This window comes from Gopherus evgoodei, chromosome 1, assembly GCF_007399415.2.
Source record: "Gopherus evgoodei ecotype Sinaloan lineage chromosome 1, rGopEvg1_v1.p, whole genome shotgun sequence".
Taxonomy (NCBI): Eukaryota; Metazoa; Chordata; order Testudines; family Testudinidae; genus Gopherus; species Gopherus evgoodei.
Window position 1 is genome coordinate 281,953,051 of NC_044322.1, and position 27,935 is coordinate 281,980,985.

Sequence of the window (27,935 nt, forward strand, 5' to 3'; positions counted from 1 at the left end):
AAAGTTGGCGCCTGTAGCTCCAGTCCTGGAGTTGGTGCCTATACAAGGAGCCGCATACAGGTCTCTCGCAGCTTACACGCATTTAACATGCACAATTTCAGCTTTACACTGAAAGGCCTGGAGTCTGGGAGGGGGTGTGGCCTCAAGTAGAAGAGGCGTGGCCTCAAGATTTAAAGGTCCCTGGGGCACCAGCTGTGACTGGGACTCCAAGGGCCTTTAAATCACCCAGGGGGCTCCCAGCTGCAGAGGTGGCTGGTAGCCCCTGGGGCAAACTAAAGGGCCTGAAGCTCCAGCCACCATAGAGCTTCGGGCCCTTTAAATGCCAGCCCCAGCCTAGCTGCCAAAGCTGCGGGCGGGATGTAAAGGGCTCCTCTGGGCTCCCCACCACAGCGGGAAGCCTGGTGGAGCCCTTTAAATCCCGCCTGCAGCTTTGGCAGCTGGGCAGGGGAGGGGGAGCCCTTTAAATCCCGTCCGCAACTCCGGCGGCAGGACCGGGGGGCATTTAAAGGGCTCCACTGGGCTCCCCACCGTGGCGGGAAGCCTGGCGAAGCCATTTAAATCCCGCCTGCAACTCCGGCGGAGAGGCGGGGGGAGGGAGCCCTTTAAATCCCACCCACAGCTCCAGCGGCGGGACCGGGGGGGCATTTAAAGGTCTCCACCAGCCCTTTAAATGCCCTCCCGCCGCCAGAGCGGCGGGTGGAATTTAAAGGGCTTGGGATTTTGACCATACGCTGTTTTCGCTTTATGCGATAACCGCGGAACGGAACCCCCGCCTAAGATGCGACAGACCTATATTAACTTCTGAAGAGCCACAGATTGGCCACTCTTGAACTAGTGATAACCGAAGTGACATGGAAGAGTTAATACTACTACTGGGTGTACTGAGACTAGGTTAAGGCCCCAGTCCTCAAGCTGGTCGATACAGTCAGATCCCTATGTACATGTTAAGGCCCTGGTCCTGCAGGTTGCTCCATAAGGCAGACCACCATGCCCAAACAGAACTCCACTTAATTCCAGGAGGGTCTGCTTAGGTAAAGGAGGCTTCCCATGTGGGAGAGCTTAGAGGTTCAGGGGCCAACTTGTTAAATGCCTTCTAGGACATGCAGGAGCTTCTGAAAGTCAGAGTGGGCAGGAATGGCTCTTTTACTCTGGGAGCACTTAACACAATATGGACCCTATTACTGATTGGGGACTATAGGCAAATAACTTAAGCTTTAAACTTAATCTCTCCACTCTCCAGGCTTCCATCTTCTTTCATCCCCTGTTCAGTCAAAAGCTGAGGAGAATTTATGTAGGCATGGAGAGTCCAAACTGATTTTTTAAAAGTTGTGCATATGCTAGTGCTTGAGTCCTTAAAAAATAAAGTGACTGAACTCAGGGCAGTGGAAGGCCTCAAAGTGGCATTAGGGGAGTTGTGAGTAAGATTGGGGCAGTAGGGTAGCTGGGTCAGGACCCAGAGAGCTGAGGGTGATTCCCCATAGAGCCTGTCCCCCCCTCCTTTCTACCTGTGCCTAGCTCCTACTCCTGGGAACTCTGCTGTCCAGGCATCCCTGCTGCCCAGCCATATATCTGCCCCAGGCCCATAGTGGCTTCAGCCCTTGCTCCCCTGTCTGGTCCTGGCTGCAGCATCCCTGGTGTGCCCTCCACTCTCTTGCCACTGAGCGCCCCATCCTAGCTCCGGCACCATCATCTGATGGCTCATAAAATGCTCTGCAGTTAGTGAGGCAAAGGAGCTGCCTTGCCCAGGACCAGCAAAAGTACCAGTATGCTGTACTAGCTCACCCTAAAAATCCCAGAACACTGTTCCAGAGTGTTCTGGCATGATTTGAGTTTTGTGTATGTGGTTACCTCCTGAGGAATAGCTGCATTAAAATTTTGTAGGGTGGGGAAAGCTGGATGAAAAAACTCATTTCCTATGTACACAGTGTAAATTTTTTATTAGGTTTCAGTTGAGTAATTGTATTTTGTGTATATATCAAGTAAAAGAGCTTTAAACCTTATTGAAGTAATGGAAAACACAGTCATACAGCTAAACTCCGTAATGTCACTGCTATTTTTTTCTTCTATCTTAAAATAAAATTTCAGAAGAGTTAAATGCAAGAACTTACACAGTACAGTTTTAAGTTTTCAAATTTGAACATGCAAAGTTGGGAAAAGTGAAAATTCAAATAGCAACATTAATTCAGTCAGTGTATATGAAGTATTTTAAAATACTAGTAAAAATATTTAAATTGTATACTTAACATATTATGCCCAATGTGTTTTGAGTTAATGTTTCTATTGGAACCTTATCACAAGTCTGGAAATACAAATTTGCACCATAAAATTGTACAGTATTAATGTAGGGTTTTGCATTTAATACAAAACAATTAAACCAACATTTCAGGCTAGATCATTTAGTCCATAATCTGAGACATTTCTGATCAGCTACATCACAAATGGAAAATAATGTTCTGGGATTTGCAAACGTGAGGGCAATTTTTCTGCAAATAGAAGTCGTCTATTTCAAATCCTGTAGTTGGTTTTGAAAAATGGGCCAAAAGTAGTTTTCCTGTTAGCGCATGAATCAGTTGTTGGCCATTCTTGGTCATCTGTTTAATAAATGCTTTGCTGTGAGCAAAAGTTTTGGTATATCTCACTTTTTTATTTACTGGTTGTCATGGTATAATTCCCCACTCTGAACCTTAGCATCCAAAAGATGGGGTACCAGCATGAATTCCTCTAAGCTCAATTACCAGCTTAGAACCTGTAGTGCTGCCACCAACCAGGAATTCCAGTGCCTGGTACACTCTGGTCCCCCCAAAACCTTGCCCGGGGACCCCCAAGATCCAGACCCTCTGGATCTTAACACAAGGAAAGTAAACCCTTTCCCTCACCGTTGCCTCTCCCAGGCTTCCCCTCCCTGGGTTACCCTGGAAGATTGAATCTTAAACAGAGAGGAAAATGCACCTTCCCCCCTCCTTCTCTTTCCCCCTCCCAGACTTTTCCTGAGAGAGACAGTAATCCTAACACAGAGAGAAATTAGCCTCTCTCCCCCCCTTCCCTCCTTTCTCCCCACCAATTCCCTGGTGAATCCAGACCTCGTCCCCTGGGGTCTCACACCAGAATAAAAAAACAATCAGGTTCTTAAACAAAAAACTTTTTAATTAAGGAAAGAAAAAACAGTAAAAATTATCTTTGTAAATTTAAAAAATGGAATAGGTACAGGGTCTTTCAGCTATAGACACTGGGAATACCCTCCCAACCTAAGTATACAAGTACAAATTAAAATCTTTCTGCAAAATACCAATTTTAAACTCCTTCCAACCAAATACACATTTGAACTCTTTCCAACCAAATACACATTTGCAAATAAAGAAAACAACCATAAGCCTAACTCGCTTTATCTACCTAGTACTCACTGTTCTGAACTTACTTATAAGAGCCTGTATTGGAGAGATTGGAGAGAAACCTGGTTGCACGTCTGATCCCTCTGAGCCCCCAGAGTGAACAACAACCAAAAACTAACAGCACACACCAAAACTTCCCTCCCTCAAGATTTGAAAGTATCCTGTCCCCTGATTGGTCCTCTGGTCAGGTGACAGCCTGGCTTACTGATCTTGTTAACCCTTTACAGGCAAAAGAGATATGAAGTACTTCTGTTCCATTAACTCTTAACTATCCGTTTATGACACTGGTGTGTACTCTACCTTGTTGGGTATACTGATCCTTTTAGTTATGAAGGCAGCTTTGCTGAAGTTTCTTTCCCATCTCCCCCCCAAAGGAAAAAGGATCCTGCATCCCTGCCCTTGACTGGTGGCACAGTGCCTTAACCAGCATCAGTTCACTGCCTCTTACTGAGTGCAATGATTACCTTCATTTCTCTCACTTAGACCATGATTCTGCTTCATGCTCAGTGTAGAATCAGTGAACTGCCCTTGCAGATCACAATACAGGACCAGGGCTGTAGCTCTCTCTTCTTCTACTGGGAAATACAGTTCTTAGAAGAATATTATTTGGGCCAAATCTCTGCGTTGCCTGGGAATCCCTGTAAGCCCCAGGTCTGAACCAGCACTGGACTGAGCAACCTGGCCTGGACCCAACATTTTACTGCTGTGTCTGAACCTGGCATTCACAAAGGCATTCATCTTTACTGTCACCAAATTGACCTTATTATAAGCACCTGTGCAAGGAAGGGGAAACTGGTGCTAACTTCGCTGTGGGCTAAGCAGTGCGTCTGCATCATGCCATAGTAATATGAGTGAGACTTGTAAGGAGAACGGGACTGAGAAATTCATTGCTGACTTTTCTGGGACTGTTAGTGCTGCTCTGTGTTTGACTTCATCTATTTCATTTGCAGCAGAGCAAAATATATGTCTGCTTCATATGCAGAGAGCAATGAGATCTAAATTGTTTTGAAAACCTACATTCCAGAATATCTTTATTTTATTCCCTTCGCTAGCAATTTCTCCCATATATAATGGTACCACCAGTTAGGCTGAATAATCTTTCCTCTCAAATATTCAGCTTCCTAACCTATTCATAATATGTTCTGCCTGAGAAGAGTCATCCTTGTGCTTACATAACTTTCAGTTTTCTGTTTTTCTTGTTCCTTCAGTACTGTTATTCAATACTAAAATAAGTAACGTGCACTGTTACCAACATACTAAAGAGTACAAAGAACCAATATTTGTAGTCTAGTCTAAAATGAGATGTTGTCTGGATAGAGATTAGTGAAGACACCAAGGTTGCTCTCAGTTGGTACCTCTTACGATGACGGAACATGTTATTTTTTATGGATTCCTATTAGACAAACCTGAAAATTAAATTTATTCTGGCAGTTGTTTCCAATGGGCATACAAGTATAAATGTCTTAGTTACCTCCATGATATCTGCTCTGAAACGTCTCATTACGGTTCTATAGCTGTGTAGAACTTGTATTGGTAACAGCTTTGAAGTTTTATGCTTGTATTAAATCTGCCCTGAAATGAGAACCTTTTGTGTCGAGGGCTAAATTGCACAACGGGTTAGGTGATGGGTCATGAGAAAATGAGTTTGATGGTCTTGCTCCAGTCCCCATTTGTGCATGTCACAAAAAACACTGCTTGCTTAATTAGGCAGATTGTCGGTCTTTGTTGAAAGAAATGCCTGTGAGTGGGTTAACTAGAGAATCGCAGACAAGGACTAAAGTGTAGTGGCAGAGCGGTGTAGGCAATTTTGTTGAGTTCATGCTTATACCAAGCTGGTTTGAAGTGTGTGCCATCTGTTGCTTACTTTCACAAGCACTAACTTCACTCATAATTCTATTGTTTTGGTTTTTTCTTTTGTAAAAAAAAATTCACTTTCAATTGAGGGCACATTTTGATGTGCTGAACATTCTGTGGGTTTCTGAATAAAAGTAATAGAAGATACTTTTTTACTATCTCTTGATCTAGAAATTCTTTTTTTCATTGCATTGGATTGCCTAGTATTATTGCGTAGTCTTTTCCTCATCCACAGTCCTAATCATTATATACATTTTTTTGAGGGTGTGGAAATCATCTTGCTAAGTTTTAGACTTTCCATCTACTCCTTCATACTGGGCCACACCATTCAGTTTGCCTTTTCATTAGCTGTAATTGCATCTTCTGAAGGCAAAAAAGTTTACAGTAGAGTATTGCTGCCTCATGTAGTCTATGCATCTCTATTCCTAGATACAGGAAGCATGATTTAAAGATTGCTTGTCCTGGATGGTCAGTGGTATTATCTGAACCTAACCACTGATGTGGTAGAGCAACATATTTCCTGTTCCTCAGCTACTGTCAGCATATTTAGCTTAAACTTGTACACTTTGCCTTTCATATATTTAAAGAATATCACAGAGCTACGGTATTGCCTGTATTTAATGTTTACCACTACTTGAATGATTTATTTATTTATTTATGAAGTTTATACTTTAATTGTACAAAAAGTTGTTGCTGTTCTTGTATTAGTGTGTATAAACTGTAATTACAGCCAAAATGGGGATTCTGAGGCTAATATAAATTACCCTCCTTGGGATTAATCAGATAATTTTACTTTAGAGCTGATAACAGGCACCTCTGATTATCACAGATTTACCAGCAAAGCAAAATATAACCAGCAAATTAAAATAGGCTAAATACATTCCAGAAATGAGCCAATTAAGAAAAATAGGCTAGGCTCATACATTTGACTAATTTCTAAATGTGACTTAGATTATTTAGTGTAGCTGTGTTAGAGTTTTTCTTATTTAAATATTACACCTACCCTGTGAGTGCCTGAATGTCAATTGATTTATCTGGCTTATTTTAAAAACTGTATCTGAATGTCAGTGGACTGATTTCTTCACTGAGTTATGGAATTGCTTTCTGCAAATCACCAGAAGACCTTAAAGCTTGCTGGTTTTTAGCTGGGACCACACATCTCAAAGACCTTTCAGTTACCTCCTCTTTTCCCACTTTCTCTCCCATTGCCCCTCGTCCCCCTCCCCAGAATTAATTCTTCGTAATATAAACACAGTATGAACCTGTCTGTACTCTTGCTCTGCTCCTCAAACTTCTGATGAAAGAACCCTTACTTCAGAAACATGAGGAATTGCTACTTTGCTGTAAAACAGCTGTTGCTGCTGGAGTCTTCCAGAAAACAATGATAAAACAAGGGATGGGAGAGAGATGTCAAAGAATGAAAAATATATTTTTTCCAAAATAGGAACTGTGGAGTTTCATCCATTCACTAGTTCCACAAAAAAAAAATATTTTGTGACTGAATCTGACCCTACTGCAGTCCTATTAGCTGCCATGGTTACCACCTTATTACTGTACAATAGAATAGTAGCTTCTACCAGCACAACAGAAGTGAAAGGAAAATGGAAACAAGGAGGGGGGGAAAATGGTAAATGCAGACAGAAGCCATCATCAGTTAATCCTAACAGAAATAAGTGTGGTGTCAGTTTCATTTCTCTCTGTTCTTGTCTCCCATAATTGTGCAAAAACAGGAAAGAGTAATTGGAGATGATCTCTCTTCTATCCACTTTCACAGTAATCAAAAATTAAAACCCTGATTTGCCCTCTGTCATGATATAATTCCCCACTCTGAACCTTAGCGTCCAAAAGATGGGGTACCAGCATGAATTCCTCTAAGCTCAATTACCAGCTTAGAACCTGTAGCGCTGCCACCAACCAGGAATTCCAGTGCCTGGTACACTCTGGTACCCCCAAAACCTGGCCCGGGGACCCCCAAGACCCAGACCGTCTGGATCTTAACACAAGGAAAGTAAACCCTTTCCTTCACCGTTGCCTCTCCCAGACTTCCCCTCCCTGGGTTACCTTGGAAGACCACTGTGATTCAAACCCCTTGAATCCTGAAACAGAGAGGAAAATGCACCTCCCCCCCCCTTCTCTCTTCCCCTCCCAGATTCTTCCTGAGAGAAAGTAATCCTGGCACAGAGAGAAATCAGCCCCTCTCTCCCTCTTCCCTCCTTTCTCCCCACCAATTCCCTGGTGAATCCAGACCCAGTCCCCTGGGATCTCACCAGAATAAAAAAAAATCAGGTTCTTAAACAAGAAAAGCTTTTAATTAGAGAGAGAAAAACAGTAAAAATGATCTTTGTAAATTTAAAATGGAATAGGTACAGGGTCTTTCAGCTATAGACACTGGGAATACTCTCCCAGCCTAAGTATACAAGTACAAATTAAAATCTTTTCAGCAAAATACCAGTTTGAACTCCTTTCAGCCAAATACACATTTGAACTCTTTCCAACCAAATACACATTTGCAAATAAAGAAAACAACCATAAGCCTAACTCGCTTTATCTACCTAGTACTCACTATTCTGAACTTACTTATAAGAGCCTGTATTGGAGAGAAACTTGGTTGCACGTCTGATCCCTCTGAGCCCCCAGAGTGAACAACAACCAAACACCAACAGCACAGCACAAAAGCTTCCCTCCCTCAAGATTTGAAAGTATCCTGTCCTCTGATTGGTCCTCTGGTCAGGTGACAGCCAGGCTCACTGTTCTTGTTAACCCCTTCCAGGCAAAGAGATATAAAGTACTTCTGTGCTATTAACTTTTCTTATCTGTTTATGATACCCTCCATTACAATATTTAAGTTTTATTAATGCATTGTAAATATGATTCACACATTGGCTTTAATAAACAGCTAGCTGCTCTTTTATCTTAATGCAGAATTGCATTAAATGCCCTATCATTGTTAGTTTTATTTAATTTCTTGAGAAAAATGGCATGGTCTTTTGAACCCATGTGGGTGGTATCTCAGCCTTGCAGTTACAAGAACTATATTACAGTGTTATGTAGTCTTAATTCCTATTTGACCACTTGTATGTTGCATACTTGGCTCTTACCTCTTGTGGCTTCACTTTGAACTATCCTTAATTTTTAAATATTTATTCTATGTTCTTTTAAAATTTAAAAGAAGTGCTACCTGATATTGGGGAAACTTGACTGTTTTTGGCTCTTCAAATATCTGTTTCTCTTTCATCCTTAATTATAAGCAGAGGTCTAGAGGCTTGACTAGCCCTAGGCTGCTCTGCAGTAGGCTGCTTCTCTTCTAGTATGTTTCAGGGAGCTCTCAGCTTTTTAAAAGCTTCTGTTTTCTCTCTTATATCTCCCTTTGCTCCTTAACTTATCCATTTCTAATGCAGGTTTAAAGTGATTAGTCATTTCTAGGTCCTTTTATATTGTTTCATGTAGAAAACCCATCAGGAAAGAATTTGAACAGAAATCTGGGTACATCTGGGGTACATTGTCCATTGTAGTTCATAAAGAGTTTTTTCCTTGAGCTTCTGGAAATAGAGTCTGCAAGACTTTTTGTATTTCAAAAGATTATTTGAGGAGAGGTCTTCCCAAAATAAACAGGGTGGGTTATTTTCCACTTTTTCCACAGATTAGCCTAAGGGATACCATTAAAGTAAAAGCCTTGCTTGAGACAACAGAATTAGTCATCTAAACACAAAATAGTGTGTCATTTTGGACTTACTTGTATAGGTTTCATGACTGGGCTTTCAAAGAAAAACTGCAGTGATTTGTTATAATACCTTTAAACACTTAAACAAAAACGTACTGAATAAGATAATTGAGCTTTCAAAACAGCTTGTAGAAATAACTGTGCTTCAGTTCTTCTTCTATAACTGCACAGTGCTGGTGTCTTTTTGAGGGCTAATGTTTTTCTTTATACTTCAAAGCAGAAAGTCCATTATGGTATGGGTTTTTAAATCATTGAACTTAAGTGTTAAATTTGAACTGTAAAAGTTTCATGTTGAGCTTCCAATATTTCCAAATATCCAGGTAGCCTAGTAGAGATTTAATTATTTTTAAATATATTTAATATATTTTTATAAGATTTTACTGATTTAGTCTTGATTAAAGGAACACTGCAGTAAAGTGAAGCTCAGGAATAGGGCAAAACTCACAGGTTTTCTAGTTTTCTGTGGACTGAGTTAATAAACTCATGGAATAGTCTATCAGACTATTAAAAAGTATGCATATCTCTCACACATACAAATGCAAATGTTAGACACTATGCAACTTTTAAGTGACACTGTCAGCTTGAAATCTAGTCACTTTAAAATGAGCTAAAGTAGGTTTCTTGTACTCCACCTGTCCAAGGCTCTCTGCCAATATTTGTGGTTTTACAACTACATTCTAATCACTTTTTTCACCTGTGGCTATGCAAAATTCCCACAAAGCTTTTCAAGAAAAGAAAAGTGACACACAAAGATGCAAAGTAAATATACTGAAAAATATTTTGTTAATTATAATATTCTTAGGGGTTATTACTCATCACATTAGGTTAAAATCAGTGTGACTTCTACGATGACTGTACGCTTACCACTGTCAGCAGAGCTGAAAAATGAAAATTTTTTGAAAGGTACTGATATTGGAGAGCTATCAGATGAAAACTTGACAGTTCCTTTCCTGTGACATAATTCAGGAACTGCCATACCTGGGCGCAATTATTTTGCTTGTGATTCCAGAAAGAATGGTGGAGTCCTTTTTATTTTTTTTTCTTCCCCTCTTTATCTGACCATGATAGAGTACTGAAATAATAATGTGGTGTTTTATTCAATACAACCTAATTAACTCTGTCCACAAGTTCATATACACTAAATATGGCAGTAAGGAGAAAAAAACATGAAACGAAGTTCAGCACCTTGCTTGTTTATCCTATTGTCTAATTCGCTATATGCACAACCAGCAAATTAGAGTTTGCTTAAAGCTGTGAGGCAAACCCACAGCCAGACCAGGGCTGCTCACTCAGCTGTCCACCGGGGGATACTAGTTGTCGGCTCCTTCACGGAGCCATGAGCACAGGTGTGTACCTGGTGCAGTTCACAACCTCCTCTGACTCCTGCCCTACATCTACATCGGGTGTACCAGGTTGAAGCCTGTTTTCCGACTCTTCCAAAACTACCACCTCAGGTTCTGGCTGCACGTCTCCGTACACCACCTGATCCATGCACACCCCATCCATGACCCCATAAAGTCATGAGACCTCCTCGTCAACCTCCTTGTGGTGCTGGCCAAGGTGGCATCCACCATAACAGGAAGCGGAAACTGGATGGGGAGGTGCTCTGTGACTGTGGGGCCTATTTCCGATCCTCCCTGAAGTCACCTTTCCAGGCAGAGTTCCTCTGGGCCATGTCCAGTGGCTCCCTAGACACCTTTGAGGAGCAGTGAGTGCCGTCTGGGGTTCTCTGCTTGATGTTCCCCCTCTGGCTTCCTCCTTTTAAACCTGTGACCCTCACTCCCATCCCTGTTTTCTCATTTGTTGTCTCCCAAATTCACCTAAGACTTGGGTCCTGTAGCTCCTCCTCTTAGGTTGTGAGGGGCGGGCTTGTGCCTGCCCATTCTCCTGGAACTTCAATAGGTAGGTGCCATGACTTGCCCTCCAACAGAGCCTGCAGTGGCTCATCTCTCTGGCATGCAGCAGCCTATCCCCGGGTAGGGCCTGGGTCAGATGATCCCCAGCACTGGTATTTCTCTGACCTCACCAGAGCTGCAAGTTAGTCTGTGCAACAGCACTTTTTAGCCAGGAACCCTCTTGCTGACTTGTAGTGTTAAACTTCCTAGGCTTCCAACCGCCCATGATCCAAATCTTGCCCAAAACTTATTCAGTCTTGCCCATTCCATACTCAGACCATGCACCAGCTCTGTTGTTAATCTGCTGTAGCCCTTCACCCTGCTGCTGACCACTCAGACTAACTCCCACACAACTTTGATCTTTGATGTGCATTTGGATTCTGACTATAATCCTTATTTGGCTTGTCTATGGACTGTGATCTCGGTTCTGACTCACGGCCTCTCTCTAACCTCAGTTTCCACACAGCGCTCAGCTCAGTCCCGACTTTACAGTCAGCTTAAACCCCTGTACCTATTCTTGACTACAGCTCTAACCACCAAGCCTGACTGCCTTGAACCCAGAGCCTGGCAGTAGCCATATCAAATTCACAAACTAGAAAAAAAGAATTTTTCTCTGGTTGTTATAGTAATAATAGGTGTCAGTTAACTTTAGAGCATATAGAACTTTCAGTCAGAAGTATAACTTTCAAGTGGATGATTTTCCCTTAGGAGCCATTGTCTATATTTAAAATAGGCTATTACTTGCCCTTGTTTAATATCTTGTTACAAAACTGGAGGGAAGATGAATTTTATTTTTATTCCATTAGCAAGGGCATTTAGAAAAGAGGGCACTGTTTACTGTACGTTTACTAGAAATTTAAAGAATTTTCCAATCAAATTCCAGCCAACATTTATTCATATTGCAATTTTTAATCTCAATTTGGACTCTTTAGTTAATAGTATGACTCTGACATTTTAGATAAGTTTAACCAATTTTGCTAAAAAATAGATTTTAATATCTCGAATTAAAGAGAGAGCCAATGTATTTAAAATAAAGTCCTAAGAGCAATTTGGCTGAAAAAAGTCTCTTAGCTGAGAAGCATTCCCCAAAGCTGCAAATCCCTACAGGGGGATGAACTCAATTATATAAATATTACTTTTTCCATTCCCTCCTAGTTTGATCCTTTTTGTGATGCTGCATAAAGAGAAATGGCAGAGACTCAGGTTTGACTGCTAAGTATTAGTAGTGTAACAGAGATCTGTTGCTTTTTGAACAACTGGAACAGAAGACGTTTCATATTTAGGTCAAGTGACAGCTGCCTGGCAAAAATCTCATTAATTCCACATCAGAAAGCTTGCCAGCATGACTGATAATACTAAATGTAATATGTACAATTATGACAAAATTCAGTATGAAAATATATGTTCAGAATTAAAGATTTTTGGGGACAGGAATAGGGACAGAATAAAAAACAAATTTTTACACACTTCTGTCTTTTTCCAGTAGGTTACTGCTGAAAATTTTTCACTTGCTTGGATTAACGTAATTTGCACAGAGGAGGCTTGGTTTTATAGGCCAGGCCCAGGGATAAATGCTAATAACTTCATAGTTACTCAACAATAATTTTTCTTTGAATGAGAATCCATATACATATTCCACAGCTAGTGATCGTGTGTCCAGTGTGCACACATCTGAGAACTTTCAAGTTAGCAGTGCATGTGCTCTTCAATCATGCATGTGCTCTTCAATCCCTCATGTGCTCATAATGCTGTAAAAGGCAGAGCCATCACCCCTACCTTCAGTACTTCTTTGCCATGATGGTGTGTGTCGGAGCAGCTCCATTTAGATCCACTTGACTCTTTTAATTGGCCGTGTGAGTTAGTGTTTTGAGGACTGTCAAGACCCCCGTTCATCTACAGAACTGGAATCATCTTCAGTTCTTCATGGCAGACCACAAGTCCCCAGGCTTAGAGCACTGCCCATCTTGTGAGGCTGTTATGTCACTCCACGACAGCCACACAAAGTCTCTCTTCTGCCTCAATGAGGGACATAGATTTTGAACCAGTGCAAGATTTGCAGATCCTTTTTAAAGTAGACCCAGAGTTCAAGGGAATCTCACTTGAGGCCATTTCTGCTGGAGCAGTTCATGCATCCAGATTCATCTTCTCAGATTCAAGCTCTCACCTGAGGCTTCTTTGAAATGGCCCAAGGCACCCTTTGATTCTGCCTCCGTACTGAGGAAACACTGGGACCAGCCAGACACTGAGCCAAAGTCCTCAGGAGAGAAGAAGCACAGAATACCTTCCCTAAGTTCGGATGTTAATCACGAGATTGTCCTATACCAAAGGTGCTTCAAAGCTGAGAAGAAGCTGTCTACGCACAGGAGCCACATGACCTGAGATGACCCAGACATGCTGCAGGTCTCACCTAATACTGTATCAGCCATACTGGCATCACTGGTGCCAGATCCACTTTGCAAGGCACTGACAATAGCACAAGCAGGACACAGCCTCTGCCCACTTCCATGGCCCAGGATCCAAGTCTCCCCCTGCATAAATATGGAGGCCTCCTGGTCCCTTCCGGGGTCCTAGCACTATTGCCAATGCCACTATCCAGATTCCTGGCTCCATTTTCACCTTCAGGAAACCTTGGTACCCTCAGTGTCACCACTGCTAGGGAGACAGCTTCCTGGGCAATGACAGTTGCGTTTTATGATAGTTTTTGTCATAGCTGTTCTAAGCAATTTTGAGGGAGGCACAGACCACAAGCAAGGACCTGCCCTTGAAGGTTGCTTTTTGACTGGACAGGTGAGATATGAGGTTGCTTAAAGACTATAGGGCCATACTCAGATCCTGGGAGTCTATACTCCAGCCATCAAGAGACAGCACTTCAGGTCTCAACAGTTTTACAGTCTCGCCCACTGCTATCACTATAGACCCCCCGAGTATGCCAAAAGAGGCAGAAGGCTTCAAGGAAAAAGCCCTCAGAAGTGTCCACCGCATTCCACTGTCCTTCCTCTGTGTTAAGGCAGCAGATTTGACTCTATGCTCCAGGACAGCATACCACTTTCTACCCATCCCTGGCCTCCCCCTCTTTTTGACAACCATCTGGTGCATTTACACCGCGTTTGGTTCAGCATCACTTCAGACGATTTAACATTGGACACTGTAGAGAGAGGCTACACAATTCAGTTCCTCTCCTGTCCCTATTTGGGGACCCATCTCACGAGAGTTCTTTACACAAGCGCTTCCTGAGATTTTCAATAAAAGATTATCATTACCAGTGCCAGGCGTTGCTGTTTGGGCTCTCAGCAGCACCCAGAATGTTTGTGAAATGCCTGGCAGCAGTGGCAGCCTACCTCAGAAGGACAGGTGCCCAGGTATTTCCCTACCTCAATGACAGGCTAGTCAGAAGTCACTTTGAGCCCCTGGTTCAGGCCTTTACTCTCTCACTGAGAGCAGGAGGGAGCGACGGTCTCGTGCTGCCCCCACAGGCACTGCTATCTAGAAAGTTCTCTCTGTGTGCACTGGACAATGTGATCTCCAGCTGTGGAATATGTATACAGACTACACATCTCAAAGAACATCCGTTACTGAACAGTAAGTAGTCTTTTTACATTAATCATATTATGCAGTCAGCAAGCATTTATGTGGAAAGGTTGTGTTTACGTCAAATCATTATCCTGTTACCTCAAAACTACTTATTACTGTACTTGAAAAATAAAGAAGGCTTTTTAAATGGATTTGTAAATGGTCATGCAAGTACAGTAGTTTCGTACACAGTCTTTTGATGATATTTTAGCCCTGTAAAATCTCCAAATACAAAACTTCTGGTTTTTTTATTTGTACTGCCTACCTAGAAGTGAGGGCCCCATTGTGTTAGTCATGTACAAACCTATAACAGAAAGATGTTTTTTACCCAAAAGAGCTTATAATCTAAATTTTGAAATGAGACAGCAGATGAAAGGAGCACAAGGGAACATTGAAACAGTTATGGACAGTGGAGTAAGCAGCTGACACTGCATCTCATCTCCTTAATCAAGAGTTTTGTAGGCATCACAACACAGGTGGGTTTTAACTAGAGATTTAAAGGAAGAAAACTGATGATGTAATTCTGCTTTTAAATGCTATTTCATCCAAACATTTATTATTTTTAGTTTCTATTTATATTAAAACTAACAAGGATGTCCAAAAATAGTTTGATAAATGAATTGTAATAGAAGGTACTTCAAAATGCTGTTCAGAAAATAACTATATGGCCTCACAAAAGATAGTTATTTTAATTCTAAAAGTCTCAATTATCACTGGTTTTTAAATGTAATGGAATCAGTTCTTTCTAATCTAATTGTGATCTGAAGTCTGTCCTGCATTTTAACTGGTGGAAACTAGAAGGTAAACTAACAGAAATCAAATTATTAAAAATATATTCTGAATGACCACTTCCTGCAGCATGGCGTAATATTTCAAAGTGGATTTAAAATCTAGTATATTCTCAGTTGTTCTGTAATGAATCCTTATCCATCTAATTGACTATTTGATAGCTGAATACCATGAAATATGCCTTTTTGAATATATTAGAATAGATTAAAGTTGTAAGGCCTGAGTTCTAAAAATAAAAGCCAGATATTAAAAAGCTTCAGAGAAAAACTTTCGAATAAGGAAGAGGATTTATTATAGGAGACCATATAGAAACTTTTTAATAACCAGTATTTATTTTTTTTCCTCTTCAGGCATCGTTGGCTTCACTGCATGACTGAACACCCTCCAACTACTCATCCACCAGCTGCTCGTAAATTCATTTGGGAGAACCACAAATTCAATCTGAGTGGCACTCCTGAGCAGTATGTCCCTTACTCTACAACACGTAAAAAGATACAGGAGTGGATCCCACCTACAACCGCTAACAAATAATTGAAAAGCCTGACTTGCCTAAAACTAGCTTCTCAATGTAAACTGTACCTTCATTGTTTGGTTGGTTTAAAATAAAAGCCTCTGACAAAAGTAAAAGTTTGTTTTTATTGGGATTGAACATTTTACAAACAAAAATAGGAAGTGTTAAAAAAAATGTGGATAAGAGGACAAGTAAAGAATACAGTGTTGCCTTTATTCAAATATTTTTATCAGATATCTTCATGTGCTTTTTTCCTCTGGTTTTTAAATAAACCTTACTTCTCTAGTATTTATTACATCTCAGTGTAGCTGGGACAGTCATGCCTCATCTTTATAATATCCAGATAGATTTGAAATACAGTAATGTTCCTATGAGGCTGAACATACAAATAATGTAATGGGGCAGGATAAGTAATAATGGACCATTTCCAACACTATACCTAAGTAGTGCTCCCAGGACTCATTTCTAGGAATCCATCTCTTAAAAAATAATAATAATAATAATTATATTGCAAGTGAGAAAGGAGTGCCAATAAAGGATCTTAGCCTCTTCTTTACAAATACTTTTGGTATTCTAGATACATGTACGTGTGTGTATACACACATTATGCTATAGCATGTAATGTAACAATATAAAATATTTTAAAACTTCCACAGTAATATATATGGTGGAAGTTCATGAGGAGGAGAAAGAAAGGGCTGAATTAATGGGACAAATTTTCATATGCAGACACTTAGTCTGTAATTTACATGTATGTATCCACAAATGTGCATACAATGCAGGATTTTTGGACTAAGCCAGGCCTGCACAACATACGGCCCGTGGGCTGCATACAGCCCGCAGAGGCTCACTGCGGCCCACGGCGGGGAATCAAAGGGCTCTGGGCTGCCCGCAGCCACAGGGAGCCCAGAACCCTTTAAATCCCAGCCACAGCCGAGATTCAAAAGGCTCTGAGCTGCCTGCAGCGGCAGGGAGCCCAGAGCGCTTTAAATCTCAGCCACAGCCGGGATTCATAGGGCTCAGGGCTCCCCGTGGCTGCAGGCAGCCCAGAGCCCTTTGAATCCCAGTCGCGGCTCCAGCAGATGGGTTGGGGCTGTGATTTAACGGGCTCGCGCTCCCCTCAGCGGCAGGAGCTCTGGGCCCTTTAAATTCCTGCCCCAGCCCCACAAAGCTCCAGGTTCCCCCAGCCGCCAGAGCCCCGGGCCCTTTAATTTGCCCCTGAGGGCTCCCAGCCACTTCTTCAGCTGGGAGCCCCTGGTTGATTTAAAATGAAATATCACCTCCCCACTCCCAACCTTCCTTTTTGGCACACAGCTGTTTTGGTGGGGCGGCGCTGGGGAAAGGAGGGTGTGTTTCTGCAGGGCTGGGCGGTGCTGGGGTGGGGTGTTTACCAGGGGCAGGAGGTCCTGAGGGGGGAGTGCTTCTGTGAGGCCGGGGGGGTTCGGCCCTCAGCTGTTTTCTTTGGAGTAATGTGGCCCTCGCCGCTTTACGAGTTGTGCAGGCCTGGACTAAGCCTTTACTGACTGCTTTTGAAAATTTGTTCCAATATATCTACATAATGTCCCAGGGTATTGTCTGTTTATACATGGAATATTGTTTGCAATGTTATAGCTGTGTTGGTCCCAGGATATGGGAGAAACAAGGATGGGTGAGTTCATATCCCTTATTGGACCAACTTTGTGAAAGAGACAAATTTTTGAGCTCCACAGAACTCTTCTTCAGATCTGGGAAAGATAATCATAGTATCACAGCTAAAGGCAAGGTGGAACAGATTTTTAAGCATAAGGAGTTAATACGTTGCAAGAAAATATTCAAAATGAAATGGTTAGTTAACACATTTGTAGTCATAGGACTGAAGATGGTGTGTGTGTGTTTATATATCTTCCTACTGTATTTTCCACTGCATGCATCTGATGAAGTGGATTTTAGTCTACAAAAGCTTATGCCCAAATAAATGTTAGTCTCTAAGGTGCCACAAGTACTCCTCATTCTTTTTTTTAAAGATGGACTATGAAATCCTTAACAGGCATCCACCACTGAGGAGACAACTATACAGTCCCCGAAATCCAACCACCAAATAGTGATCAGATCAGCAGACAAAAAGGCTGCCATCATAGTTCTCAACTGTGATGACTGTCAGTGAGGCAAACCAACAACTTGGACACCACCTACTATAAAGAACTCAAGACACCACACCACAATTCACCCAGGAGTTTAAGGATATCACTGATTATAAGCCCTTAGTTGTTACCTACCACCCAATACTGGAACCCACACTCATCAAACAATTACAACCATATGTGAGGGGGACCACATCCTGAAAGAAGTGTTTCTTGAAAACCCTCTTTTGGCCTTCAGACACCCCCACCACTCCCACCAACCTGATTATCAGAAACAAGCTCCCCACAGACCAGGACACGCATTCAAAGCGACCATAGGCGCCAGCTCCATGTTGGACTGGAGCTCCTACGGGGAAAAATTAGCAGGGGCTCCGCACACACTGGCAGCCAAGCTCCCACCCTTCCCCGAGAGTGTCATATCCTCATTTCTCCCCCTTCCCTCCCAGTGCTTTCACTCCCCCTTAGGACTTTCTGGGAGGGAGGGGGATGCGGCGCGCTCAGGGAAGGAGGCGAAGAAGGGCAGGGCTGTGGAGGGAAAAGGCAGGGTGGGGCAGGGATTTTGGAGAAGGGGTAAAATTGGACTGGGGCAAGGGCAGGGCAGGGGCAGACGAGGGTCCAGAACCCACTAGGCAGAGGGGAAGTTGGAACCTATGAAAGCAGCACAAATCTTGGCATAATGGGTGCAAAATCTTTAGACATATCTCCACTGCTATGATGATAGATACACACACACACTTTTCAAGATCCATGGATCATACACAAGCTTATCACAACATGTGTTGTGCCTCAACCAGTGCATCAAATGCCCCAACAACTACACAATCATCACACTCTTGAATGAACTCTCAGAAAAATGAGAGGTGTTTATCACCTGAGTGAACATTTTTCACTCTGCATCTGAACTCTTAGTTCTCATCCTCAAAGAAAACCTGCACAACACCTTCACAAGACAAGCCTGTGAGTTTAAATTCATAACTCTGCTAGACACACAAAATTGTGGACTCAGTAAAGACACTGATTTTATGTCTGATTACAACAATTTGTAACTCACTAACTCTTTGTTCTACGACTGCAGAGGTGTTAATTGCCCACTTCATTTTTAATGGTTTCCTGCAACATATTTTAACTCCTCATGCTTAATAATCTGTTCCACATTGCATTTAGGTGGGACACTAATTTACCTTTCACAGACCTGAACAGGAGCTCTGTGGAGCTAGAAAGCTTCTCTTTCGCCAACAGAAGTTAGTCCAGTAAAGGATAGTACCTCACTCACTTTACCTCAATAAATGGCATAAGCAATCTCATATCCTGGCACCCTCTTCTCCCGAAAAAGGAAACATTTCTCCTAACCCACAGCTGGTCCCTTAGGTGGTTGTAATGAATAACCAAGAGAACCGTTTTAAACCCAAAGGCATAACAAACTCAGAAGAACCTAAACTAATTGAAAAGGAGGATATAGACACTGTCCATGTAGAGTGGTGCTGCTCAGCTAGTGCGGCATGACCCAAAAATGGGCCACAAGGGAGTTCCTACTGCGTCATATCCAGCTGTTGAGAGTAGTAAAATATCTGGGTCACTAGAAGCTCAGGCAAGAGACTGAAGGAGCATGACCCAAGTCCCACTATTCTTTGTACTTTCAAAGGATTGTGGGATATGGTGAGTCTTGGGCCATCTTCTTACTCTTTTTTTTAAGTCACAGATAAAAGAACACTAAACACTGAGGGCAAGTATTAATGAATTTGAGGTGTCAGAATGAAGAACTGGTCACAGAAGAGCCCTACTGGGATTCTAGAGATGAAGGAGCCAGCATGGGGAAGATGTGTGCAGGAGGGGATATTCTGTGTTCCTGGATGTCTCCTCAACCTGAGCCCTCTTTCCTGCTCTCAAAAGCATGTACTAAAGTACAGGTTTGCAGGACTGCAAATAGATTTCTGACCATTTTTATTAATTGTGAGAGGGGTAATGGCACCAGATGGAAGGAAGACTGACGGGAGCTGTAGGGCTAAAATCTCAGAACCATTCCCACACATTATTCTCCCAGCTGGTTCCATGAGGGAGTACCACTCATCCTACAGTATGAATATTTGTGCCCTCCTTTTATTGTCCATTGCATGAATTTGGGATGTGAGGTTTTAATTTTCCTTGGCTAAGCTTGCTCTTGGAGTGCTGTTGCTTAGTGTAAATTCCAAATCAGATTGTTTCTTGTGCACATGTAAGTCATGAGCCCAGCCTTTTACATTTATATTCAATGGTACTGTGTCTTAATGAGTCAAATGTTTGTGTAATTAGCTCTGCTTTTTGCTGTCCTACTGGAGCTTTTAAAAGCTCAAATCTTTATCGGGGTTAAGAGCTGAAACACAGGTCACAGGTGATGTAACAGCTTGTCCTAGTGCAGGTGTAAGCTGAAAAGCTTGCTGCTTTATAACCAGCTGGCTTATTCTGTTCCTTAGGTGTTGTGGGTTAGATTCACTGTCTTGTACCTTGTGTTCTAATTTTCTGAAGTGTGCTCCACCTGTTTTGCACTGTTATAAATGACTGTATTAGGTGTCGGCTCAGTTCCCTGCTGCTTCATGTGTGACCTTGGCAAGTCACATAGTATGTCTGTGCCTCAATTCCTCCTCTGTGAGATGGGAGATACAGGTGCTACACTAAGAGGCGCAATATAGGCATTTAGATAGGGCAAAGATGAATCAGGCCCTGTAAGTTTTTCAAAGGAGAAATCAGGAGAGTGAAATGTTCATTTTGGTACCTAATACTAAATTCTAATGGGGGGATAGGGAAATCTCTTGTGCTGTACCTCAGCTTCTCACTGCTGGGATAAAAAAGAATGACAGTTACCAGGCTGGGAGATAAAAACAACACTTACAAAGCTAGGGACTCTTTGTGCTGGTACATTAACAAGGTGTCTCCAATACCCTGGATAGCTGATATTTCAAGGGAAGGAGCAAGTCTCTAAATAGTACTTCAGTTACTCACCCAGATAATGTATTAAGTATGGCTTTATGACTTGGGGAGCCTACTACGTGGGAAAGATCAAAGTAACAAATGCCAACAGACACATACTCACCAGAGCTTTCCGTCTGCTGAACTGTCAAGCCTCAAACTGCCATCGTCCAACTCTGTAAGTATACCAAAGAGGTGAGAGTAGCTCCTTCACACGTACGAGGCAATACTAGCTCCAGATTCCAAAGCAGCCTCCAAAGAAGAGATCTTGCTGGGACAGCTGCTTGCATGTGACCTTTCCACATGAGCTCGTACCATGTGACATGTTTATTTAGATCCGGGGTTCTCAAACTGGGAGTTGTGACCCCGCAAGGAGTCATGAGGTTATTACATTGGGGTCACAAGCTGTCACCCCCAAACCCTGCTTCACTTCCAGCATTTATAATAGTGTTAAATGTAAAAAAAATATGTTTTTAATTTATAAGGGGGTGGTCACACTCAGAGGTTTGCTGTGTGAAAGGAATCGTCAGTACAAAAGTTTGAGAATCACTGATTTAGATGGACAGTGGTCAGGAGTTCTTTTTCAATACAGTGGCTGGTAATGGGAATGGCCATGAAGATTCTCCTGTGTTACAGAGGCCAAAGAAAGGAAGTTCTGATTACTTCCTTATTGATTATAAAGCACTCTCATTGGTTGAGACTAAATACAGTCCATGTACAGTATTTAAAGTTTCATAACCACTAACTTATTTAAGAGCCAGTCAACACCAGTCCTCAGACTGCCTCAGTGACATAAGGCATTCCTCTATCTGGTAAGGCAGAAAAGAGAGACTTTATCATAACATAAGAATTATCATTCACTGGCTGAAAAGAAGGCATAGGCTTACCTAGCATATAGAAAATCAGGTAATCAGAGCAGGAGCAATCCTTCAAGGGATAGACATAACAAGTTATTTTGTATCTCCAAAATATTTTAACACTAGTTCTGCATAAGAAAGCTATGCAAAAGCCTTTCACATTTTACACATCCATAAAATGACCAAATTTTATAGGGTAATTTATTACATTATTAATCTAAGCAGATTGCCTTCAAAAACACCTGCTAAATTTTAAAGTGCATTCTGTAAGGAGTTCGTATTAAGAATTTTACTACAAAATCTGCTATTTAAGTTAAACTAGCACAAATATTTAACTGCATTTAAGCAAAAAAAACGTGAAGGGATTTCTGTTTTGCATTAATCTGTAATGCCTAGACCAAAGCATCTGTGTATTTTATTCTTCTTCTGTGCACCAACTTCATGGTAATTTAACTAATTTACTCTTTCCCTTTACCATTATATGTATTTTCATATTGGTTTCAGGCCAGGTTACTGTAATGCTGTTATCATACTTTCATAACTCAAGAGATTTTTAGTTCAAGAAATAATGATCCATCAAAACGCAGCTTATATAAAACAGAATTGAAATTTCATGCAGAATACCATTCAGACACAGGCCTATTGATACAGTGTAGCTTTTCAAATAGGCTAACCATCCTTATAAAGTCAATGAGGCAACAACAACAACAAAATCAGCATTAACTCTGCCTTTGTGGTGCTTCCCTTGTGTCCTACAGCAAAATGAGGGCCAGAGCGTACCATGTGATCTTAGCAATTTTTAATTAGAAGTAACACTGCTTCAGAACCATTGGTTGCTATAATATTGATGTTTGTATTTGCAATTCACTGAACAATTTCGCTTCTTCGGCCATGGCTACACTAAGGAGTTGCAGCGCTGGTGAGGGGGTTACAGCGCTGCAACTTAGGATGTGGCCACACTTGCAAAGCACAGCCAGTGCTGCAACTCCCTGGTTGCAGCGCTGGCTGTACACCCGGTCGTGCCTCGGGTGTAGCGATTCCAGCGCTGGTGATCCAGCGCTGGTCAGCAAGTGTGGACCCCACCAGCGCTTTTATTGACCTCTGGGGTATAAGGAGGTATCCCAGCATACCTTTTAAGCCTCTCTGGTAATCCTGCACACTCCACTGCCCTGGGATCAGCTGACCCCACCTTTAAATGCCCCGGGAATTTTAAAAATCCCCTTCCTGTTTGCTCAGCCAGGTGTGGAGTGCAATCAATCAATCAATCAGCGACCATGCCTCCACGCCCCAGACAAGCCCCAGCATGGAACAGTTCCAAGCTGCAGGACCTCATCAGTGTTTGGGGTGAGGAAGCTGTGCAAGCACAGCTGCGCTCCAGCCGGAGAAATTATGATACCTATGGGCAGATATCACAGTCCTTGCTAATAAGGGGCCATGAACGGGACGCGTTGCAGTGCAGGGTAAAAATTAAGGAGCTGCGCAGTGCTTACTGCAAAGCCTGTGAGGGAAATCGCCGCTCAGGAGCTGCCCCCACGACCTGCCATTTTTACAAGGAGCTGGGTGCCATAGTTGGGTGTGACCCCACTGCCAATCCTAGGAGCACGATGGAGAGTTCAGAGCAGGGAGAAGTGGGGGAGGGTGTAGAGGAAGCCGAGAGTGAGGCTACTGGGGTGGAGGGAGACACCCCGGAGTCCCAGGAGGCATGCAGCCAGGAGCTCTTCTCAAGCCAGGAGGCTAGCCAGTCGCAGCAGCGGGAAGTTGCTGGTGAAGAAGAAGCAGAGGATCGTGCTCGGGGTAAGCAGATTTTATGTTTTGGGAGAGGACGGTTTGGGTTATGGCTGCCTGCATGCATGCCTAAACGTGGAATAGCCCATTGATTTGCTCTATCACGTCTCTGTAATCAGCCTCGGTAATCTCTTGAAAACTTGCAGCCAGAGCGTGGGCAATAATGTGCTTTCGCAGGTTTATAGGGAGAGCCACCGTAGTCCTTGTCCCGGTCAGGCTAACTCGTCCGATCCACTGTGCAGCGAGGGGTGGGGGGACCATGGCTGCACACAGGCAAGCTGCATAGGGGCCAGGGCGGAATCCACATTGCTGTAGAAGACCCTCCCTCTCTTCCCAGGTAACACGCAGCAGTGATATATCTGGCAGTAGGAAACCCTGTTGAGAATTTAGGGATACTTCAGTGCAGGGCGCCAGGTTCGCGGCCCCCCCCGCCAGCAGGTAGCCAGCACCGCGGTGCGTTCCGGTCTTCCCCCCCACCCTCCCCAGCAGGTAGCCAGCACCGAGGTGCATTCCGGTCTCCCCCCCGCCCCGCCAGCAGGTAGCCAGCACCGCTGTGCGTTCTGCCTCCCCCCCAAGCAGGCCAGCAGTTCCGCGGACCGCCCCCCCCCGCCAGCAGCTCGCCAGCTTCATGTTCCCTACTGTCCCCTGTGCAGGCCACCAGCTACCTCCTCTACCCAGTGCAGATAAACCCCAGTGAGCCATCAGTCAGTTCCCCCTCCCAGGTGAAGGGGCAGAAACACTCACCCATTGCTCGCCATGCCTTCGCTTCCCTGGCCTCTCTGTGTTATGTTAGGTATGTGGGAATGATGCTACAAAAAGTCTACAAACTCCTTCACTGTGTGATAATAAACAATATAGCCTCTGTGTATTACATGTTTCTATCTATGTTTTTTTTAGTGACCTTGACTAATGTAGCCGGATCACCGGCCTCACGTCGGTTGCAGAACTTGAGAAAAAATCCGCGAAAATCAAAAGAAGAATTGATCAAAGCAGTTATGAATCACTACAACAGAGAAAGTAGGAAGACGCAGGAATGGAGAGAGAAAATATATGAGTGGAGGCAAACACAAAGCAGAAGAAAGGAACTGGCTACCAAAAAACCCTCAAAGCACATGATAAGCCTCCTGGCTCGCCAAACTGACTCTTTCGAGTCTCTCGTAGCCATGCAGGCAGATCTGTACCATGGTAACCCACAACCCTCCCAAAGCTCTCTTTCTTGTTCCCTAGTATTTGCACAAAACACCTTTCTCCAGCAGCCAATTTCTTATTACCCCCAGCTGCCCCCAACACCTGTATGATCACCTACCAGCCCTGATAACTACAATCCTTACCCTGTGCACTCCACCCTCATTACTCTGCAGCATAGTAATCCTGAAGTGCAGCAGACATTGAACAGCAATCCAAACAGGACATATTCAAACCTCTGAATGTACAGTCCACCACCCTAACCCCCCTGGCCTTTTATGTACTGTACTTTGAATAAAGGATTTTATTGCTTTTACAATACTTTTTATTATTGCAGAAAGTGGTAAATACTGTACCCCAAGGTAGAAAGGAGCACAGCAAAGGCACCAAACATTACTGTTGGCTCTCAGCATCAAATTGCTCCCTTAAGGCATCCCTAATCCTTGAAGCCCTTTCCTGGGCCTCTCTAGTAGCCCTGCTCTCTGGCTGTGCAAATTCAGCCAATAGGCGTCGAACCTCGGAGGTCCATTCCTCACTGAATCTTTCATCCTTCCCTTCACAAATATTATGGAGGGTACAGCACGCGGATATAACTGCAGAGATGCTGCTTTCCCCCAAATCTAGCTTCCCATAAAGACACCTCCAGCGGGCTTTCAAACGGCCAAAAGCACACTCCACAGTCATTCTGCACCGGCTCAGCCTGTAGTTGAACCAGTCCTTGCTCCCGTCAAGCTTCCTTGTATACGATTTCATGAGCCAAGGCATTAAGGGGTAAGCGGGGTCTCCAAGGATCACAGTGGGCATTTCGACATCCCCTACTGTGATCTTGCGGTCTGGGAAAAAAGTCCCGGCCCTCAGCTTCCTGAGCAGGGGACTGTTCCGAAAGATGCGTGCATCATGCACCTTTCCAGACCATCCTGAGTAAATGTCAGTGAAACGTCCACGGTGATCCACAAGCACTTGCAGAACCACGGAGAAATACCCCTTCCGATTAACGTACTCTGATGCCAGGTGGGGTGGTGCCAGAATAGGAATATGCGTCCCATCTATTGCCCCTCCACAGTTAGGGAAAACCATTTGTGCAAAGCCATCCACAATGTCCTGCACGTTCCCCAGAGTCACAGTTCTTCTTAGCAGGGTGCGATTAATGGCTGTGCAAACTTGCATCAGCACCATTCCAACGGTGGACTTTCCCACTCCAAACTGGTTCGCCACCGATCGGTAGCTGTCTGGAGTTGCCAGCTTCCAGATTGCAATAGCCACCCACTTCTCCACTGGCAGGGCAGCTGTCAATCTTGTGTCCCTGCACCGCAGGGTAGGGGCGAGCTCAGCACACAGTCCCATGAAAGTGGCTTTTCTCATCCGAAAGTTCTGCAGCCACTGCTCGTCATCCCAGGCTTGCAGGACGATGTGATCCCACCACTCAGTGCTGGTTTCCCGAGCCCAAAGACGCCATTCCACGGTGCTGAGCACGTCTGTTACTGCCACAAGCAATTGAGTGTCTTGAGCATCAGGCATTTCAATATCATCGTCTGACTCCTCACTGTCACTTTGCAGCTGAAGGAATAGCTCCACTGCCATGCGTGATGTGCTGGCAACATTCATCAGCAAGGTCCTCAGCAGCTCAGGCTCCATTTGTAACAGAAATCTCAGAAATCGCGCTGCAGACTCACAATGCCGCCAAACTGCTCGGAATGTATAGCAAAGCACCACGGGGCGTTGGAACAGGAAGCGGAAAGACCCGCACACTTCCTTCCCCTTCCCACAAGCCACAGCGCCAAAATGGGACGAGGTGCTCTGTGGGATAGCTGCCCACAATGCACCACTCCCAACAGCGCTGCAAGTGCTGCAAATGTGGCCACACTGCAGCGCTGGTAGCTGTCAGTGTGGCCACACTGCAGCGCTGGCCCTACACAGCTGTACGAACACAGCTGTAACTACCAGCGCTGCAAAACTGTAAGTGTAGCCATGGCCTTCATTCTTTTCCCTTTGAGAGTAAAATGCCAGTGCTTGACAAGTATGAGCTCTCTCTTGCTTGGGGATGAATGCCAGAGAGGTTCTTCCCTCCATGAAGCAATGATGCTCCAGACAAATGTTGGTCTCACTGGGATGTTTTTATTGTTTGGTATCCCTTCATCTGGATCCTCTGAGCATTCCCATTATAATCCAGACCTTGTTCTTTCTGATTCTGCCTTGACTGTGCCAGTAGCACCTGCTGACAGCCACTGAGCAAAACACATGAACACTGGGCCTTCTGTCCCCACAATTCTATAGTACCTTCATGATGCTGCTAGCCCCTGCCAGCATGAGAAACTAGAATTCAGAGTTGGCTTCTGAATCTAGATAACCAGTAGAATAGTGCTTTGCGGGCCCAAGTTTGAATAACTAGTATGATGCTGTGCCCCATATTCTTCATAGAGATATTGTTATGATATAATTATGGCATGGCTATGATGTACTTTATGCAATATAGGTCATGTGAGATATCATTGAAAAGGTTATGATTTACTGAATTTGAGTATCCTATTTGTATGCATGTATCATTTTGGTATCTGAAGTTAGGAATATTGTCTGTGCATCTATTACAAATGTGTTTACACCTGGGTAACGCCCACTAGACAGAAAGCAATCAGTCTACATGGCTGGCTGGGAAGGCCATTAGGGAGAACAATAGGTCTTAGAAGATGCTAATCTCCCACCAGTGAGCCTTCCTGAGGATGCTACAAACAGCCTCTGAATCCTGGCTGCTATGGCCCTACAGAAACATGTGACCAAGTCACCTTATACTGGACTCCATCATAGAATACTAGTGTTTTTCCACTGACTGGTCTTGGGAATCAAACTGGGAGACAAACAGTTCCCGCCATATGCAAAAGCTACTTAGAGCAGGGGAGTGCCATCATTGTGCTGCTTCTTCACTGACTCCTTGCCCAAGATGACTGCTGGAAACACCTGAGAAACGAGGACTGAACTGGGGGAGAAGGGTTGAACGCAGGCTAGAGGGATTTCTAGTCTGTCAAAGGAACACCTGGAGTTTTAAGCTGTAAGCGAGTGCAGCTTGCCCTCAAGAATCTCTGCAAACTGCCTAAACCAACAATTAGGGTGAGAACTTGCTACTCATATGTGATTTCTTTACTATATTAAGCTTAGACTGTGTTTTTGTTCATTTGCTAGGTAATCTGCTTTGATCTGTTTGCTATCCCTTATAATCACTTCAAATCTGCTTTTTGTAATTAATAAACTTGTTTTGTCTAAAACCAGTGTGTGGAAATCAGAACTGAGGGCAAAAAGCTGTTGCATACCTCTCTCCACAGTG

At 43.5% G+C, this 27,935-nt stretch overlaps 1 protein-coding gene and 1 long non-coding RNA gene across 2 annotated transcripts in view; one reads left to right on the plus strand and one right to left on the minus strand.

Annotated features, from left to right (window-relative positions):
* Positions 1–15,845, plus strand: part of NDUFA12 (NADH:ubiquinone oxidoreductase subunit A12) — a 40,014-nt gene extending 24,169 nt beyond the window's left edge. The window contains exon 4 of the mRNA XM_030548530.1: positions 15,569–15,845. Coding sequence (XP_030404390.1) covers positions 15,569–15,749 — 181 coding nt within the window. The 3' untranslated portion in view covers positions 15,750–15,845. The remainder of the gene's footprint in view (positions 1–15,568) is intronic.
* Positions 3,265–27,935, minus strand: LOC115644332. Its single transcript, XR_003998475.1, has 4 exons — positions 27,862–27,935; positions 18,318–18,320; positions 11,049–11,065; positions 3,265–3,275 (listed from the first exon to the last, which is right to left on the minus strand). It is a non-coding gene; the product is annotated as an uncharacterized LOC115644332 (long non-coding RNA).